The sequence below is a fragment of the Bubalus kerabau genome, chromosome 12 (assembly GCF_029407905.1).
Source record: "Bubalus kerabau isolate K-KA32 ecotype Philippines breed swamp buffalo chromosome 12, PCC_UOA_SB_1v2, whole genome shotgun sequence".
Taxonomy (NCBI): domain Eukaryota; kingdom Metazoa; phylum Chordata; class Mammalia; order Artiodactyla; family Bovidae; genus Bubalus; species Bubalus kerabau.
In genome coordinates this window covers 49029313-49049984 of record NC_073635.1, presented here as the reverse complement: position 1 = coordinate 49049984, position 20672 = coordinate 49029313, and the positions used below count along the sequence as shown (strand labels likewise).

At 39.3% G+C, this 20672-nt stretch overlaps 1 protein-coding gene across 10 annotated transcripts in view; it reads left to right on the top strand.

Annotated features, from left to right (window-relative positions):
* KLF12 (KLF transcription factor 12) overlaps positions 1-20470 on the top strand; it is a 534567-nt gene extending 514097 nt beyond the window's left edge. For all 10 annotated transcript variants that reach the window (XM_055542650.1, XM_055542645.1, XM_055542653.1 and 7 more), the window contains one exon: positions 10586-20470. In XM_055542650.1, the coding sequence (XP_055398625.1) occupies positions 10586-10767 (182 nt within the window). In that variant the 3' untranslated portion in view covers positions 10768-20470. The remainder of the gene's footprint in view (positions 1-10585) is intronic.
* Positions 20471-20672: the final 202 nt, after the last annotated feature.

The following is a 20672-nucleotide window of genomic DNA, read 5'->3' as shown; positions in this document are numbered from 1 at the left end:
TTTTCCTGAATGATAAAATTAATTACTACTAATAGAAAATGTGTGGCTTTAGTGGAACTATTAAGGAACTGTATTTTTGTAGAAAATATAGTTACCATTAAAGAGTTTATTAAAATATTATTTATGTATAAGGCTTAAGATAAATTCAATAAAAGCCCTTCATCACTAAGAATAAAAAGAATTATAAAGTATATACATTGCTTAAAGATTAAAATAATTGATGCTCATTTAAAAAAAATAGATTCAATCACAGATCATGTTACTAATTTTAACATCACATATCATGTTACTAAATTTTAAAAATTTTTAAAATGAGATATTTATTTGTAGACTCGACCTTTAAATAACACATACTGCAAATAAAGTCTCCTGTTATTTTCCCTTTCAAAAATATATAATCTAGGGACTTCCCTGGTGGTCCAGTGATTAGGAATCCACCTTGCAACACAGTGGACACAGATTCAGTCCCTGGTCAGGGAACTAAGATCTCACAGGCTGAGGGGCAATTAAGCCCGCTTGCTACAAACTACAGAGCCTGTGCGCTACAAATCAAATCTGTCACAGCCACATAAATAAGTAAATATTTAAAAAACAAACAAAATATATTTTCTACTTAATTGGAATGGGAAAGGGTTGTAGAAGGGGTAGAGTGCAATCAGTAAGCTCTTTGTTTCACAAAGTGGATTGCTCTTCTATTGACTCTTGTATGTTAAACTTGAAGAGAACAGGAGGCATTTGAATTCAAGCTGTTTCATTCGTTCGATCAACAAGCATCTGTTTGCAGAGAGGAGAATAGTATAGAAAAGGCACCCCTCAATACTGCACTACTGAGCGTGATGGACAGGCGGGAAAGCTGTTGTTACTATGGGATGGGGTATGAGGAGGGTTTAATTACAGGCGTGCCCAGGGTGCCAAGGAGTGGAGTGATCACACTGTTCCAGAAAGTTTTCCTTACAATACAGACAATAAACTGGAGGGAGCAAGACACAAGACAGGGAAACAGCCAGTAGAAGTTGGTACTTATGAAAAGTTGTGCATGCATGCTCAGTCATGTCTAACTCTTTGCAACCCCTTGGACCACCAGGCTCCTCTGTCCGTGGGATTCTCCAGGCAAGAATACTGGAGTGAGTTGCCATGCCCTCCTCCAGAGGATCTTCCTGATCCAGGGATTGAACCCATGGCCGCTGAGGCTACTGCATTGGCAGGCAGATTCTTTACTACTGAGCCATCTGGGAAGCCCACTGAAAGGTGGGGAGACTCTAAAAAGAGGCAGCCCATCTTCGTGGAGATAAACTGGAGAGGGCGTTTTGAAGGCAGAACTGGCAGATATAATGATAATCGGGTTGGGGCAGGTAGAGAATAACAGATAGGAAAGAGTCCAGGAAATCTCTCCAGCTGGAGAGATGGATGACCTGATACCTGAGGAGGTAGGGTTGTCTTGTTTCCAGATACTAAAACAGAAGGAGGAACAGGCCTTGTCTAAGTGGTAGATGCTGAATAACACCTTGGTCACTTGGAAGTTGGCTTTCTGGCTGCCAAGTGAAAATGTTGTCTCCCCTGCCATGGTGCATGGGAGAGAGACTGAGATGTAACACTTGGGAATCTTTGCCTTAGAAGTTGTGGGAGCAGCCATGGGTACCAAGGAGAGCCTCTGCAGGTGAGGAGTCAAAGCCTGAATCTCAATGAACATTTATGTGACAGGTAAAGGAAGGTGTCTGAGAAGAAGCTGAGTAAAAGACTACCAGGAACAGGAAGATCAGTACTCTTACTACCTGGAAATATGGGCTTCCCAGGTGACGCTAGTGGTAATGAACCCGCCTGCCAGTGCAGGAGACTTAAGAGACATGGGTTCAATCCCTGGGTTGGGAAGATCCCCTGGAGGAGGTCCTGGCATACTCACTCACTATTCTTGCATGGAGAATCCCATGGATAGAGAAGCTTGACTGGCTGTGGTCCAAAGGATCACAAAGGGTTGGACAGACATAGCACCTGGAAATATAAACTCAGAACAGCCAAATAAAGAATTACCCTTAGACCCTGAACTGCTGCTTTCACTGAAGTACATGTTTATTACAGGATATTTTTCACTTCCCTTGTATTTTATTTCTAGGTGCAGGGGGCTAGGCTCCTTTGGGTTAGCATATTGTCTCTCCTATCAATGGTGATTCATTTTCTCTCAGTCTGCTTGGCCAGGTCTGACTGCATATTCTGGTTTATGAAAGCAGCAATTTAAGGTTGAGAAGCATTATAGGGAAATGGTTAAGACTGTGACCTTGGGTGTCAGATCCTGGGTTCCAATCCCACCTCCACCTGCCACATACTAACTCTGGGTGAAGGGGGGTTGCTTATAGCAACTTCATGAGGAAGTTAAGAGTCGACATTAAATAAGTTCAGATCCATACAGCTCTTAGGACCAAGTGGGATATATGGAAAATACTATCTACTGTAGCAAAGATTATACTTTGCTACAAAGTATTCATTATAGAAATTCATTATAGAATTCATCAAAGAAATTCATTATAGAATTGTATGGAAAAGAAAGAAGAGGCCCACTTGTTTACACATAATGAAACAAAGTCAATTAATTCAGTCCAGACAGTTCTTGGAGAGGATGCTAATATACTAATCACTTGTCTGAATTGACAAGACCAAATGAATCAAACTAATTATAGAATAGTTTGGTCTGCTTGGCCTATAAAGAAGTTTTATAATATTAGGAAAAATCAGTATCAGGATTGGTATCCATTTACCTGCAAATCTTAATTCCTTCCTGAAAAATAACAAATGGCATTTATTTTTAGCTTCATGTTATTTTTATTTCTTGGCAGAAACAGAAAAACCTTGAATTTCATAACTGTAGAATTCAGTATCCTTTACTGAGCACCTCTCATTTGCTGGGCACATGGCATGTATATTTCTAAGTTTCACAACTGGAAGAGTATTCCCATTTTATAGACCCACAGGGTGAGGTTGGGTGGGGATGGAGTTCTGGAAAGCTTTACTCTCTAGCCTGAAATCCAGTCACAGATTGGCGACTGAGCCTTATTGGACCATGTATTCCGCTTGACCATGCATTCTGAGTGTTAGTCACTCAGTCATGTCCAACTCTTTGCGACCCCGTGGACTGTAGCCCGCCAGTTTCCTCTGTCCATGGAATTCTCCGGCAAGAATACTGGAATGGGTAACCATTCCCTTCTCCGGGGTATCTTCCTGACCCAGGGATCTAACCCAGGTCTCCCACATTGCAGGCAGATTCTTTACCATCTGAGCCACCAGGGAAGCCCATGCATTTAAAGCCCGTGCTATTTTCTGCCTCTTTAACACCAGCAAGAAGGCAGGCTGCCTCCTCTACCCCTGGACAAGTCAAGGGCCTGTAATCTCAGTTCTAGGTTTCTGTTTCCTCATTTTCAAAGTCCCTGATTTCCTTCCAGATCTAAGATTCTGTGAACTCTTACGAACTAATGTGACAGAAACCAGAAGACAAGATAGGAATCTTGATTCTGGTGTTTTTTCCCCTCATATGCAAATACCATTCCTCAAGTGAAACCGATGGTCACAGCAAGTATGTTGAGTCTTGAGTGTAATGAAGCTCATTTGTCAGTGTCTGGGGCCCCCTGACTTTATACAAGTTAAAGAGGGACACATTTCAGAAGTGTACTTCAGCACTGAAGAAAATGCCTGTGTTTCCTGTTGGAGAAGGTGGTTTGTTTTGTTTTGTTTTTTGGTTGCTTGAGAAAATAATAGAGAAAAGCTGATGTGAGGACATGGGCGTTTTGTTTCACCGGGAGCTTTGGCAAACTGCACATTCCTTTTCTGGTGTTGCTCACACGTCATTTTAATATGAAAAGGCACCTGTCTTTTGTCTCAGGACACATTTACCTTTTAGCATTTCAGATGGTGAAATGGGAGGTACCTGAAAAAGTTATTTTTGTTTCATGGGTTTTGGGAATCCATTCAATACCTGGTGTTTTCTTTAGACTTTATTATGCCTTCTGCTGGGTAAATGTCATGGAAATGCATTGAGTGACTCTGAAGCCTTTTTTTAACCAAAATTGAAAGAGACAGCAGTTCTCATAATAAGTCAGTTGTTGACTGTTCCAAGAAAAAAAAACCCTGATGAGAGTTCTCATTTTCCCAGGATACTTAATTAGAATATTATTTAAATAATGCTTGTGAATATATACGTGTATAAACACACACACACACAGAGGCCATTGTGGATATAAAAATTGTATTAACTTGAACCCCCCATGTGGAATTAAGAGTGTTTTCAAACAGAAATTAACAGACCCTCTTTTTTGGGTATGTTCTGTTTTTAATCTTTTCAGGACCCTTTAAAGAAATTGGAGGGCTTGTTATTAGTTTTGGTTAACATTTTCCTTTTTCAGAGATTTTCGTAGTTTAGATCAGTTTTTACAAAGAACTGAAAGAGGACAGATTATGCTGAAAAATGGTTAAAAGGTTGAAATGGCTTATGGATTGGTCATGGGACTTAGAGACCTTCACTTCAGAATCGAAAGCCTAAAATAACTGCACCCCAGGGTAAGCGTAGTGTTACCCATCTTGTTTCTTTGATTTTTCTTACACATTAGCAACTTGATGTCTAGACTTAAAAAAAAAAATCACTAAGACTTATTGATGAAGACATATAATACACCATTTCCTATCATTTTATTACTCCATAGGATTAATACAGGCAATAAAAATCAAAGGTGATCTGATGGTGGAAGCAAAACTTCTGGTTATTTTGAAAAAGTACTTAAATACATTTTCAGAGACTTTGCTCCTGAGGATTTTAAGTGTATTTGTGGGTTAGACCAAAAAGAAAAAAAAAAAAAAAAGACGGGCATGCTATTTTATTTTTAGCCTATTTCTAGGAAAAACAGTTTTGAATAACACATTTTCAGAATTCTGATTCAGATGAGTTTAAGGACAATTCACCGTTCTTGAAGAAACTGCTAGAAATTCTGTTTACTGTCACCACCATTCAGACTGCTGCAGAGCAGCTGTGCATCAGAGAAGCACAGATCCTGGGAGATAGATGTCCAACTTCTATTATTGTCCAAATCAACCCTTTCCATAGGAAACTGTTCATGGAAAATTCATCTCCTCTTCTGTCCCCACCACATTAGAGTGAGCGTTCTATTTTCTGGTAAGATTTAAAAGAAAGAAGGGCGGATGGATGAAGGATTCTCTCCATTATATCTTTTCAGGACTCATTTATACATATTACAGTATATCTTACAAACTTATTACCATCTTAGTTAGTTTACTCACATTGTGAAGTTAGTTTCTCTTATTGTAATTTATTTATAAGATTGTACCCCTTAAACTGCTTCAATGCACAAGCATACACTATAACATCCAGTTTCAATACAAGGTCGTAGTCCCTATGCATTGTTTTTGTATCCATTTTTAAAACTTAACTAGTCCTGAGAGAGCATTGATTGATCTTTATTTTTTAATGAAATGCTGGGCACTCAGCAGATATGACAGAAATCTAGGTCAGTCTTGAGCAAGGAGCAGAAGCCTGCTCTCTACCTGGTCTGAGCACCCATCTTGTTCCCTTCTCCCCCAGACCTCAGCCTCTAGTTGTGAAGAAAGATTTGAAGATCTTATTTTCTTTTTCTCCCCGCTTCTTTTTTCTAAGTATGGAGATAGAATACCCAAACTCTTGTTTTATTAATGAGGAAATGGGTATAAGAAATACTGTACAGAAATATTTCTGAATATTAAAAAGAAAATATACATTTTTATAAGGAACATTTCAAGGAAAACTCATCTATTGCTCACATAATTGTTTACTATTTTCTGATACAGGTTCTCTCTGACCCTCCCCACCCCAGATGAGGATATTTACATTATTTTTTTTTATGCATTCATTCACCACTTTATATTCTTCTCAGTGGTAAAGAATCCACCTGCCAATGTAGGAGATGCAGGTTTGATCCCTGGGTCAGGAAGATCCCCTGGAGGAAATGGCAGCCCACTCCAGTATTCTTGTCTGAAAATTCCATGGACAGAGGAGCCTGCAGGGCTGTAGTCTGTGGGGTTACAAAGAGTGGGACATGACACATTTGAGCACGTATGCATTAACCACTTACCCCTAATAACTTATAAGCTTATATATTATTTTCATTGGTTTTATTCATGAAGTAGGGTTATATCTGCCTCTTAAATATTTTGGTGAGCTTGTTTTTCATGATCATTATTGTACCTGATTCCACCTCACAGAGTACTTCCCAGATTTTGCATTAAGTTCCTGCTCCATATTTGTGTGCCCACAGAAATCCTTGCCATAGTTGTTGTTTTCTCTGATTCTCCTTTAAAATGTCCACCTGAGAAATGATGCCAGACATCTGAGCTCCTGTTTTCTGATCCTTCCTTGCGTGTGTCCACCTTTCCAGACTCAGTAGAATTATAGTTGGTCATCTTGCATGGTGGTCATGGTAGCACAGCTGTATTGAAAGGTGATGGAGTTGGGTGGGGCTCCATCACTGTAGAATCAGTGCTGTTTGGTTACCAGCTAAAATATACAGAGATGTTCCTGACCCCACTCATCCTCATAAGGAAGATTTACTCATTATTGTGCTTTTATAATGAGCAGAAGAGATCCTGAAGACTTTTAAAACCCTGATGGAATTGGGTGAGGCTTTTTAGAGAATCACTCATTTCGTGAACCAGAACCTTCTGTCTAAAGCAATGGACATGACATGTCACGTGTGTTCATTACTGAGAGGACTGTTAGAATTTTAGTCAAGGATCCTGAATTGAGAGTAAGTGATTATTTTATCACCAAAGTATTCCCTCACCTACCCATCCCAGGCTAGCAATGTATGTTATATAACCTGATTAAGTTAACATAATCAGAAAGCCTGCCCCAAGCTGAGGTACCCTTCACTTACATCAAGGGTCAGCAAACTTCCTGTAGTAAACCTTTTAGATATTGCAGGTCATACCTTCTTATTGCAATACTCAATTTCACTGTCACTGAAAAGCAGCCATAAACAATATGCAAACAAAGGAGTGAGATGGTGTTCCAATAAAAACTTATTCATGGACGCTAAAACTTGAATCTCATATGATTTTCACATGCCATGAAATAGCCCTGTTTGGTGTTTTGTTTTGTTTTGTTTTGTTTCCATGATGTAAAAGTGTGAAAATTGTTCTTAGCTTGCAAGTTGCACAAAAAAGGCCGCCGACTGGATTTGGCCTGGGGGCCACATTTTCCCACACCGCCTATAGATTTTCAAATGGAAAGGGCACAAGTACCATTATTAAACAGTCAAATTGAAAGTAAGAGTATGTCTGTTATAATTTGGAGGAAGAATAGGTGCCTAAATTGGGTGTACAAGGAAATTCAGAGAGTCCCCAAGACAACAGACTGTCCCCATGGTGGCCCTGCCAGCCTCTAGCATCCTTATTGCTCTGAAACTGAACCCTGTCTCCTTCTATTACCTCTCCTTACTTCCAGGCCCATCCCAGGACTGGGACACCTTCCTCTCACTTTAACTGCAACAGCAAGATGAGAGTATGGCAGCTTTTCTAACCCTGGTCATATTCATACTGCACTTTCCCAGCAAGATAGAAACACATGTCCTCTCAGCACACAACGTAGCAGTGCTTTTCCTCAATTAAAATCTTTTATTCTTTTTTTCTTAGACCTGTACTCATTGTAGCTGGTTCCATACACAACAAGAGATATCTAGGAGATGCCTGTTGGTGACAAAGTCTCAGTGAGCTGAGCTCAGTGCCCCAAAAATGAATGTGCTTTTGAAGATACAATTTTTTTTATGGTTTTTTTTTTATTTTATTTTATTTTTAAACTTTACAATATTGTATTGGTTTTGCCAAATATTGAAATGAATCCACCACAGGTACACATATGTTCCCCATCCTGAACCCTCCTCCCTCCTCCCTCCCGATACCATCCCTCTGGGTCGTCCCAGTGCACCAAAGCTTAGTAGAACCTATGTTCATGATGTAAACTTCAAAAGCATGTAGTGATGACTTGTCAGTAAAAGTACTTTAGCAGTTACCATGGATATACTGTATGTGCGTGCATGCTTAGTCATATCCAACTCTTTCCGACCCTATGGACTATAGCCCACCAGGCTTCTCTGTCCCTGGGATTTCCTAGGCAGGAGCCCTGGAGTGGGTTGCCATTGTCTCCTCCAGGGGATCTTCCTGATCCAGGGATCAAACCCGCATCTCCTGCATCACAGATGGATTCTGTATCACTGAGCCACTTGGGAAGCCTGGATATACTGTATAGCGGACTGCTGATCTTCTTAAATTATGGGTTTTGCTGACTCTTTTTTTAAAAAATTTCTGTTAAATTCTGATCAGTCAATACCTGTCAATGCAGATTTTTGTCTCTAGAGAACATCCAGAATGAGTCAGAAGTGAGGTTTTGGATTAAGCTGGTCATTAGGCATCTACTTGACAGGAGCCCTTCCAGAGTAACCTGGAGCTTTCTGTGGATCACAGTTAGTACACCAGTATTTCTAGAGTTAACTGAGCTGTACTATTCATGCGGTTCTGTGAAAGTGCCACTTGATCCCAAAAGGACCTATATAGTTAACATTCATTTAACAGTTGAGCAAAAACTGCTGAGTCTGGTTCAGTCCAGTTTTCCCACGTAGGCATGACTTGTACATCTCATTTACAGGGCTTAGTAGTTGCCTGTGTACACACCTCTGTGTGAGCGTGTCTGTGTTTGTATTGCAGTTTTATTAATTTATTCAAACACTATTTGACACACACTCTAAGCTCTGAGGATACAGAAGAAGATGTGTGATTCTTAATCTCTATGTTCAGAAACTGGTAAAGGGGAAAAGCATCTAGACAAAATCTGTATGACATATTGGGATAGGTGAGAATAGAAATAGGAGTTGAATAATTGGAACGTATCTAAGAAGGTAGAATCAGCATTGTCTGAGGATGTGACAAAGTTTCGATGGGAAAAAGAATTTGGAGCGTAGTGAAAAACACTGAATTTGGAACCAAACACATCTATTTACTGGCTTCAGGCAAGTTATTTTACTACATTCATCCTCAGTTTTATCACCTGTAAAATGGATTTAACAAAACTCACTTTGCAACTCTGTATGTTTGTATGCTTAGTCACTAAAGTCATGTTGGACTCTTTTGTGATCCTGTGGACTATAGCCTGCCAGGCTCCTCTGTCCCTGGGGTTCTCCAGAAAAGGATACTGGAGTGGGTTGCCATGCCCTCTTTCAGGAGATTGCAGCTCTGTATCTTGGGGTCTAAAAGTCGTGTGGCTCAGTTGTATAAAGAATCTGCCTACCAAAGCGGGAGACGCCAGAGACATGGGGTTCAATCCCTGGGTCAGGAAGATCCTCTGGAGAAGGAAATGGCAGCCCACTCCAGTATTCTTGCCTGGGAAATCCCATGGACAGAGGAACCTCGTGGGCTATAGTCCATGGGATTGCAAAGAATTGGACGCGACTGAGCACACGCACATGTTGGGGTCAGCCAATAGCTCTGCTCCCTGCCTGAGGCCTTTTCACCAAACTCCATGTAGGGACAAGCAGTGTGTGGTTAACTATTGGATGGAGGGGGCAGAAGAGAGATCAGTTCTTGTGGGGTTACCTGGGGACAGGGCTTCCATTCTGAATGAGAGCCAGGAAAAAGCACACCTGGGTCAACTATTGTCTCTCTCCCCCGGGAACTCATTTGGACCACGGATAGCGTTATCTCTTCCCAACAAAGCCTTTGCATATTTTACTGTCTTTACAAGTTGACGGAGGGATGTGGTCAAATTACATACTTCTTCAGACTGTTTTTTGCTGTGGGTTTCAACACTCAGACCAACCTGATGATTCCTCAGGACTTGGCCTAGTTCTTAAGTCCCTGAAGAAGATATTTAAACTTCACACTACTAAGATATCTAGGATTCTTTCCCAGGAGACAAACAGTTGTTTATTTGTTATTTAACCTCTAAGTCACACCCAACTCTTTGTGACCCCCATGGACAACAGTAGTTTATACATAATATAAATAATAACTTTATAAATAATAAGTACTTAGTACCTAATTTCTGGGGGTGGTAGAGTGCTTTACCTTTTAATGAAATTTTGTGTGACTGATAAAAGGACAGTGTACCCTAAAATAGCCTTTAAGTATCTAAGTGATGCACTTTTGAGAGCAGTATTGCAACAAAGCATACAAATCATTACCCTTTATAATTCTTTGTGAGTTTCAATCCTTTAGCCACATCAGCCTAGGTAGAGCTCTCTCACATGCCTTTCTAGTCTACCCATGGTGATTATACACCAGACTTGTCAGTTTATGCCTTCTGATAGTTTGACTGCAAAGCAACTTGCCCATAACTGAAGATGCAACTGTTAAGTAACCTCCCCATTGTCAGCACAAGAGAGATTAGATCGAAACCCCCATCTGTACGGCCCAAAACCTGCTGGCAAGGGTGGTTAGGTTTCTTGACAAAGGACCACCAAACGGAAAATCCACTGAGAACAGTCATGTCCCCAGATAATCACATTGGCTAGATTGTTCAGGAGAAATGATGGAGCACAGCGTTATGTCCCTTTGTTTCTTCCAGGAGAGAAACCCTACAAATGTACCTGGGAAGGCTGCACCTGGAAGTTCGCTCGTTCGGATGAACTGACGAGGCATTACCGCAAACACACGGGAGTGAAGCCATTCAAGTGCGCAGACTGTGACCGCAGCTTCTCCCGGTCAGATCACTTGGCACTGCACCGCCGGAGGCATATGCTGGTGTGAGGAAGGCTACTTGTCCAGCTGAGCGTAAGAGCTGGATCTCTTAGCAGCACCCCATTCAGCAGGGCTGGATCCCCTTCACAGTGTTAACACAAAAGGGCATCACCATCCCATGATGTCTGAAAGCAGAGCAGGAAAAAGAAGTGGTAACACTTCTCCTTTCGGTCTGAAGGTAACCCCCCCTCCCGTCACGACTACACGAGAAACGACTTCACGCTGGCCTGGGAGATCGGTGACACAGATGCTGAAGAGACAGGCATTGTTTTCCGTGCTGTGTCCTCTGCCATTTCAAGATGTTTGTAGTTTGTACATTTTCTGAGCTGTCAGACGTTTTGTTATTGATACTTTTAAAGGTCGTCTACCACAAATTGATGGCTAGAGCAAGACCTTGTAAATTTGGATGATTCTCCCATCATCCCACCCCTGATCCCCTTTTTACAAGTAAGATATTAATAGAACCCACATCCAGTCTGTTACCAGCAAGCAGCCTGAAAGTAGAAAAGAAGAAACTGTTGGAGAGGTTCCATTACCTGGAAAGAAAGGAGCGCTCAGGCAGCCCTTTTGCAATGGCCATGATGACCACTAGCTATCACTGCGACTTGTCATTATGCCATGCCCTGGAGAAAACCAACATTGATTCTTTTCATCTGTTTGTTGTTGATTGTTTTTGTTTTGTTCTGCTTCTGTTTTGTTCATCTGTTTGAGCAGAGGGGCAGCGACATTTCAGTTGGAGTCTAGTCCCGGTGTCTGCCCTGGCGTGGACGGGCACAGAGTCGTTCTGTAGTTGAATAGGAAGAGCCTGTCTAAAAAAACTACTGCCCCACTTCAAATTGCAGTGTTCTGTCAGCTAGGCATCATCTCTTCCTGCCCCTAGTATTTGATTACAAGGAATCGGGGGAAAAAAAACTTTCTTAGACACACTGGCACCAAGGTAAGAGGTGGGGCGGCCCAGGCAAAGTCAGTGAACATGAAAAAATCAGACAAAGCAGAGATGGAAATAATGCGCCTCTTGAGGAGAAAAGCAATAACGAATAAAAGGACTTTCCTACAATCACTTCACTGAGGACTCACGTTACCAATTTTCATACTTACTAAAGGGACTGTAAAAACACCCCAGCATTTAGAGGTCTTGGCTACATTTACAGCACTGAGGTAATCTTTCTGCTGTTTGTTGTCCTGCTTGGTTGAGTACCACAATTAAAGATTATGCTCCCCCTTTTCGTGTTTGAAAACAGTCATTTGGTGACTAGAGAGGCCACGAAGGCATAGCTGGGAATTAACTGTTGGGTGAATGGGTCAGTTCTCCTTGGAACTGAGTCAGTGGGAAGGGAATGCTCCCCAAGGAAAGCCTGACATGGTGCTAGTTTCCACCCTTGGAGAGCCAAGGATAAATGACTCTCCAATAGGTTCTTCTCTATAGATTTCATTTTCTAAACTATATTAGGACCCAATACAATGGCATCTGCAGGGATGAACCCACTCATCCTGTGCTGAGGGTAAGAGGAAATTATAGTCCCGTAAACCCCCTTGAGTTATGAGCCTTTTTTGCAACTAGTGAAGTCTATAGTAAACAAAGCAATACATCACCAATGAGCATTCTTTCAGAAAAATTACCATATTTTTTTCCCCCACAAAAAGCTGAATTTTTTCAGCTTTCTGTAGCCAAGGGGCTTGGTAAGGTTTTATTGTCATTGCTGTTATTGTTAAGATTTTTTTATAGCTTAGATATAAGAAGTTGCCAGCATAGACCTTTGCATTATATTTTAATTACAAACACTTGATTTGGGAAATTGCACAAATTAACCTCACAATATTACTAGCTCATTTTTAAAGATTTGAACATTCTGAAATAATTTCTGGTTCTAGAAATATCCTCTTTAGGATTGTCTTCTAATTCAGATAATCTTAATTCTGATGAAGCAAAAAACTAGAAACATTGGAACAAGGATAACTTGTGTTGGATGGCATTAAAAGGAATGTTTTTAATGTTCAAGCAAGAGCATAATGATTTTCAGGTCAAATTCTGTCTTCAAAAATACATGCTGTATATTTTCTGCCAGGTCTGAAAAATTCATCAGGCAATTTCCCTCCAACAAGGGCTGCAGTTCTATGGATAAATAGTTTCTGTAGCTACACAGTGTACTGCCCACCAAGCACTGGGTTTATGGCTTTTTGTTTTTTTTCTTTTACACCAACTGGAAAGTTTTACCTGTACTGTAAGCAACTCATGCATTTCATTGCCTGTGACCATTTTGAATAGAAAGGCCAGTGTTGGTTACTGGTCAGTGGCAAAGAACACAGAGCATGGTGAACACAGCTGTGAAGCCCTCTACTAGTCCTAGAATTTAGTTGGCAGGTAATAGGTGAATCACTTAGGTGAAGGGCAGATGATTTAATTCTGCTTTCTCTCATAAGAGGGGCCAGTCCTTTTCTCTGCTGAGAGATCCTGAGAGTGTTCCAGGTAGAAATGGTTTTTAGAATTCATAGAACTGACAGGCAGTAGGAGCTTCCTCAGTGACAGCTTGATTTAAATTTAGCACAGAATGAGATGAGCTGCTCCCCTCTAATAGCATAGGAAAAATTAAGGGACGTGAGCTTGTCTGCTTGCCTTCTGAAGGTGGGAACCCAACTGAGACAGTAAGTTTACTGATAAAACCTGTCAGCATTATGCCATTTCCCCCTTTTGATGTATTGATACTTCTAAGGAGGGAATCCAAGCACAAGTAGTGAATGAGTTGCTGATCTGGTCCCAGACTGAAACTTACCTGAGGCTTGTCTTGAAGCATAGCAAATAATCCTTGGTGAATTTTCTACAAGTGTTTCCCCATAGAAAGGAAGGTGGTTTGGAAGAGAAGGAATTCCATTTGTAAATAAGAATATCTTCAGGCACGGAAAAGCCTCCTGCGTCTCATCTGATGTCTGTTCTAGCCTGTTTTAAAAAGCACAGTAGATGATTAACAGCAGAAAAGGAGTAAAATGCAAAGAATTTCTCAGTTGTACCCTAACTGGATGCATTCTTTGGTGTTAAATTTGAAGTCATTCAGTTTGCAGCTGGGCATATGTGTATGTTTGGGAATTTAGACACAGGTAGTTATAATGGCTTTGGAAGCTACAGTTGACCTGACTGTCTCTTTGCATTGTAGAGATTGAGTTCAAGGAAGTTAATGTTATTTGAAAAGTTAAGAAGTTCAGACATTGAAGTTTTATTAGATTCCCTCCTCATTTTCTGATCTTAGATTGTTTGTGTAAAGATTCACACTTCCCCATCTTAGTTCCAGCCCCATCCCATCAACTGCATGTGGACTTTGAGAAGCCTGCTTGATAACTTGTCTTAAGTTTTATTAAGGCATTTAGAGTAAAATTTCTAATGGCTTTACCATAAAATTACACTGTTGCCTGGAATTACTTTTATGGAACACTATGGGACATTTATTTTCAAAGGCAGTTGAATAACAGTAACACAAACCACATTTTTTATTGCAAAAAAAAAAAAAAAGAGCACTTTTTGTTCACTTTAAAGTTTAAGTGGAAAATAGAGGAACTTCAGGTGAAAAAAACTTGCAAAATACTACAGTGTTTACAAATGCCAGTTCTAGATGATTAAAAAGGCCATTCTCATTATGGTTGAAATTTGGATCAGCTTCTACAAAGATTGTGTTCATTTTTATGCAATTGTTTTAACTTCAAATTGCTATTTGTGTTTTCAACATAAATACAATTCTGCACTTTGAAATTAGTTCATTAAAGTGATAACATATATATGGATAAAGATGCAGTATTCCTTACTCTGTACTTTATTTATTATACTTACCAAAGTTGCAATTGAGTAAATCTGGTGAGGTGAGGCCTTCAAATGTATTAATACGCCTTTGTTATATTGTTATGACTGCTTAGAAGTGTAGCCATGATGTTGTTATAAAGGTGTCTTAATGTTTATAGTGAGGAATGACAGAATTTCAGCAGTGTTAAGAATACCAGCGTTCGTGATATGTTGAGTTACAGTCTTTGTAAAGGATTGAGCGTGAGATAACTCATGTGAAACTTAGTAGGCCCAGGAAGCCTTAATATTCATAGTCCATAATCCAATCTCAGATTTTACTCCTTACTGTTAAAGCGTGTAAACTTAGGAGGTAAATGTATTCTACAATTTCATTGATCATATCTCTTCCTTCAACTTTTCTGAGGTAGTGCATTTCACACACACAAAAGATGTTTCCATTTGATTTGGTTTGGTTTAGAAAAGGGGTTTGGTAAGCCATGTCTTCCATATCACATTTCTCCATATCCCCACAATGCCTTCCACTTACCTGTACTGGCAGCCCCAACACATGCACACCTGTATACACACTTGTATATGCAGCAGCCAGTGGACTAATAAATATCAGCAAAGAACTTTTTTAAAAAGAATGAATTTGTAATAATCCATGCTGTCTAGAAATGTAAGTTATTTACCTTATTAGGGAATCAGCTTATAATGCTATATATGACTTTGCCTGCATTTTATAGTTAAGAAGTGTACATAAAAATTTTAAATGCTATATTTTCACAGTTTCATTATAGAATAATGTCTGTTTAGCAACCCATGTCCATTGGTACTTTAAATATGCTAAAGACTGTGCAATTGCAATAGAAATTCAGATTTTCATAAGAAAATGAAATAGGATACTGCATCTTAAAAAAATAGAGTGAAGATATTTTACTGTATTAGTAACATATGTGATAGTGGAAAAAAGTATTTTCAAACTCACAAATTTTACAGAGGTTGTAAATAGTTTGATGAAGTATGTTGGGAAAAAGAGCTTCTAGTTTTCATCACAATAAAAAAAAAAAAAAACTTGTTCAGATATGCCTTGTGTATCTTACACACAATTAGTGATGTTGCCATGGGGACTCTGTTCTGCCTTGTCAGGGCATAGCCCTTGTGCTCCCTAACAAAATGGAGTGGCCACTTGTCTCAGTTTAGCCAGGATGGTTTAGAATGCAGTGAAGTCATTTTAAGGTGCAGCACACTGATTCCAGATGCATGCTCTTTGCCTGCAAAGAGGAAAGCAGCAGCACAGGATTTCCTTGTGTTAAAAAAGCATCTAGCAGTTGTTCTTTTTTCTCAGTTACCTTCCTCCTCGATGCAGTAATTCTTGATCAAAACAAACGCACACCCTCTGCAGGTGTTTGTTTTCGTTAAAGCCCACAGAGAGTACTTTTAGCAGTAGCTACCTGTTGACAAGATGAATGCTATGGATATGGCCACATGTGAAATGATTCTATACTGGCAATAGGAATAAACTAATGCCCATTTTCAGAAATGAATTAAAAGCTGAAAGTGCCTGTCAATAAATTTTATGACCAATGAGATATTCCTGTACTTTTACACAGCAATAATTCTTTATCAACCTGGGTTTTTCCCCCACCTTTGGGAAACACGCACACAGAGAAAATGTATGCACACAATAAATTGAATCTGTTCATATACGCCCTCCAAAATTGTTTGGTGTGTTCTAAATATATTTCATCTTGCTTATGTTAGCATTTCTTAATTTAATCTTTCTTACAGAGTATAGGAACACCTGTCTAAACTTATTATCTCTAGTATACATCCTGGCACGTGGCATTTATAATTTTGAGATGAAAACTTCACTGTGATTTGTCCGAAACTTATGAAGCACTTGTTTGTAGTCCAAAAAGTTTTGCTCAGTTAACAAAAGCCAGTTTATTAAGAGCAAAACACTATAGACATTTGTTCCTTTTCCTTTATTTTATCCACTAATATCAAATGCACAAACCTATACCTTTCTTCATTTCCCTTCCTCCTAATATTTCCTGTTGTCATCTAAGAACCATTTTGGAGTGAATATTAACACAATTGTTTCTCCCCAAATGTCCACTGAAGTAAAACTGACATGTAGTAAGCCTAGCCTTGACCAAGGTTTACAGTTAGTCCTGGAAATGACCAGATTTACATTCAGAACATCACAATGTGTTCCTACCATTATTTTACTGCTAAATGTCAAGTCGTGAATAGGACTATACAGCATATTATATGAAGAGACAAGAGCCCTGGAAATTCTCCAGTCCCATCATTTCAGAGCACAAATCCATCCAAACGAGCTATCAAGGGGTATCAGTAAAATTATACTCTTTCAGAGCCAAACATTTGGTAAGAGCAATTTTTAAAGTATAACTGTGATTAAACACTCAGGCTTTAGACAGTGAAGACTACCATGATGGACAGTGTTCTCCGGAACCAGACCACAGGATTATTAAACCATCTCCTGTTTCCCCCTCTACGTTTCAGAACAAAAAAGAAAGAAGTATGCTAGATGAGGGTATAAAATAATGATCAACGTGTCAGAGTAACACTGCTGCATTCCTTAATCGTACTGAAGGCAAGTTTTTTGACTGGGCTGTTTTCTGCAAGTTGTCTGAAAGTACTAAAAGAACTTGAAAGGTCAGAAGTTCAGCAAACCATGAAAATACTAGCGGTTCTTTAGTAAATCCTTACTATATGCCAAGCAGTATACTGGGTAATTTTTAGACATAGCACCTCTCGTGTACAACAGTTCTAGATTTCATGGATGGGAAACCAAGGCACAGAGAGGGTGGCTGAGTTGTCTGCAAACAGAAATCAGAGTAGGAGTGGAAGTTTACCTCTCTCAGGCTCCAAAGCCTGTATTCTCCCTGAGGCACTGCTACACCTGTGTTCCCAAGAGCCAGCTTTCCATATCTAACCCTTAAGTAGTTTTATTAGGGATGTGTAGTCATCAAATTTTCCAAATAGGATATAAGGACATGATTTGACAGTGGTACATAACATTTAAAATCAGTCTTCTGAAAACTCACACATGGGGAATCATTATAAACAAACACACCAACTGGCTATCTCCCTGGACTTCTCACCTGCCTCTGAAATGTTCAACCTGGAGATCCAGAATCATGTAAACACTTGGTGGCTCAGACGGTAAAGTGTCTGCCTACAATGTAGGAGACCTGGGTTCGATCCCTGGGTCGGGAAGATTCCCTGGAGAAGGAAACGGCAACCCACTCCAGTACTCTTGCCTAGAACATCCCATGGATGGAGGAGCTTGGTGCAGGCTACTGTCCATGGGGTCGCAAAGAGTCGGGTATGACTGAGCGACTTCACTTCACTTCACTACCTGATGGCATTTTAGAGCAGATTTTCTTGATTCTACATATTTCTTTATAGATGGAATAAAGGGTTTTCCACTTGTGTAGACCTTCCAGAGTGTGTTTAATTTGCATTTGAAAGTTACCTCCATGGAACTAGTTGTTGATAACAAGAGTTGACTTTTGGTGGTTGTAAATGGGCTGGCAGTCGGGAACATTCAGATGATGAGCGAGAAGGGAGAATGGAAAATTCCTTTTCAGATTTCTCACCTAACAGTACCACCTTGTAATGTTTTCAGTAGTCTTACAAATAATTTGCCTGTAGTAGTATTGTTAGTTTAATTGAATTTTATCTAGGAAGCTGTCCAACATCAGAGAAATGACCCCCCCACCCCCCTTTTCTATGTAGAGCACATTTTCTTGACAGTATTGATTCATGGAAGTACTAATGGACTTAGAAAACATTTGGAGAATGTCATTTCTCATGATGTTTCTTTTTCTGAAAATGAATCTCCTGAATTACAATCTTTCTCCCTGTTATTTGGCTGAGGGAAGAGATAAAACTTGTGTAAACAAATTTCCTCCCATGCTGAAAGCAAGTGTTTCGTGTGCACACAACTCGCTGCAGAAAAGGGCTCTCTCAGTTAATTGGGTTTCAAAACAAGCAATAATTTCTCCACAGCAAAACCACAACTTTAAGCGAGTTGAAAAGAGATGAATAGTGGAAATAGTCACATCGGTACTTTATCTTTCTGGATTATATCTCTAGAAATTTTAAATGTTTGAGGCAACAAAGTCTGCCCTTTGTGCAAAGCAAGAACCAATGACTCCTTGTGTGAATTAGTATATCTTGCTTTTTCCAAATGCAGGTTGAAGACGAGGGTAGAATTTGGATCAAATTCTAGTCAAAGTGCTCAAGTAATCAAAAAGTAGGATATTTTAGGGACATATCAACATCTTCCCTTTTTGTTAATGTCATGCTCCTAAAATATAGCATAAAACATTTTAGAAAATGATGTTGCCCTACTTGTGTTTCTAGTTTTCCCATAGCAGAATTTTGTATTTACATCCAGACTACAGGATGTATTTTGTCCCTCAGAACTTGATTATATTGGATGGGTATAGTTGAACTGGGGCACTGGTGCCTATATTCAAGGCTCTTTCCTATCAACTTGTCTGTCTACACTTTGTTGTGTTTAAAAATTCATTAAAAAAAAACAAACCACCATCCCTACCCCCGCCCTATGGAATGGTGGCCGTATTGTTTTGTTCATGTCTGTGTGGGACACATTGCATCACATGGCAAACCAACTCCCCGTGGATGTGAGATAACTACTTACAAAACCAGCTTGAAAACATCGTCTTCTGTATTATGTCATCCTGTATCATAATGCAATTATGTGTATCATAACGTGCTCATTTTAAAAAAGAGAAACCAGCAAATTCATGTTTGTCCATAGAAGAATGTATTCAGAACTTTCTGTGTTGTGAAATGATGAGAACAGACCACGTTTAAGATATACCCACCTGCCACTTAAAATGACTTAGTTATAATTAGTAGTAGTCTAGACGTTGCTCTCAGTGTGTGGGGGTCAGTTCAAACGTCATCCTCTTTTGAATAAATCTCTCGGTGGTATTTGAAAAAATACATGGGAATAAAGAAAAATATCATCTTTGGCCAAATCAAGCAGGCATCTTTTTCCTTTCCTTGACACTTAGCTCATTCTACTTGGTGATTGGATTACAAGAGCTGTGTAAAAAATACAAAAACATCCTTTCGTTTACAAAACAGTTATTCTAGGCTTGAAGCCTCTGAACAGCAAATCAAATAGATGTGCTGCGTCTGATTCACTTATGTAATTTTACAAAAGGCTCCTGGGTCTCTGACCCTGGAGAGTTAGAATACCCAGAGGAGGTCCTCTGCATTAAAGGATTAAAACCCCCAAGGATGCTGGCAAGCAAATATATTAATTTCTTAAATCTTCATTTGGTTTTCTGTTCAGAGTTTTAATTGCAAATGAATTTATTTCTCCAGCTTATCTAAAGATCTAATTTCCCAATAGTTTCCTCTGCATTTATATACTCTGTAGTGTTTAGGCAACCCCTGTTATAAGTTTATTAATATTATGTAAGTGTTGTTCTTGTATTTATGTATAGTGTATGTATTGTAAATATACTCAGAGCTTTTTTCCTTTTACTGTAAAATGGTGATCTTTTTTTTTTTTTCTTGCCCTACGATAATGTAAAGGGAGACCCTCCTAATGAGATTCTCTCAGAGGATGATTATTCCAGTCTATTCTCAGAGATTTAAATGAACAAGTGTTATCGTTTTTAATGGTGTCTCAGACATATTCTGTTGGTGCATTGCTTTTCTGTATTCAACTTTCCTATGAATTGAGCTGTGAACCGAAATAGAGTTTAAACCTTTAACTGTATGCATTTGTATAATTATCTGAATGAAGGCATGAAGGTTAAATAAAGCATTTTGTATGGAACGAAACTCCCTAATTATTACTAAGGCTGATTCAGACACTTTGGAAATCATAGTTATTACCATACTAATTAAACCTTTGTTATGAAAAGTTTTACCATTTGTGTATAGTAATTTAAAACAGAACAAGATAGACTGTATACTAAAAGGTGAATAGAGGACATTTTATTTCGTAACAACCAGGACCTAAAGTGGGATTCTTGAAAGCATTTTAATGAGTGTAAAACTAAAAAGTGGTCCAGAAATATGAAGTGATATGAAAACAAGATATTTTTCAGAGCCTAAAATCGAATCT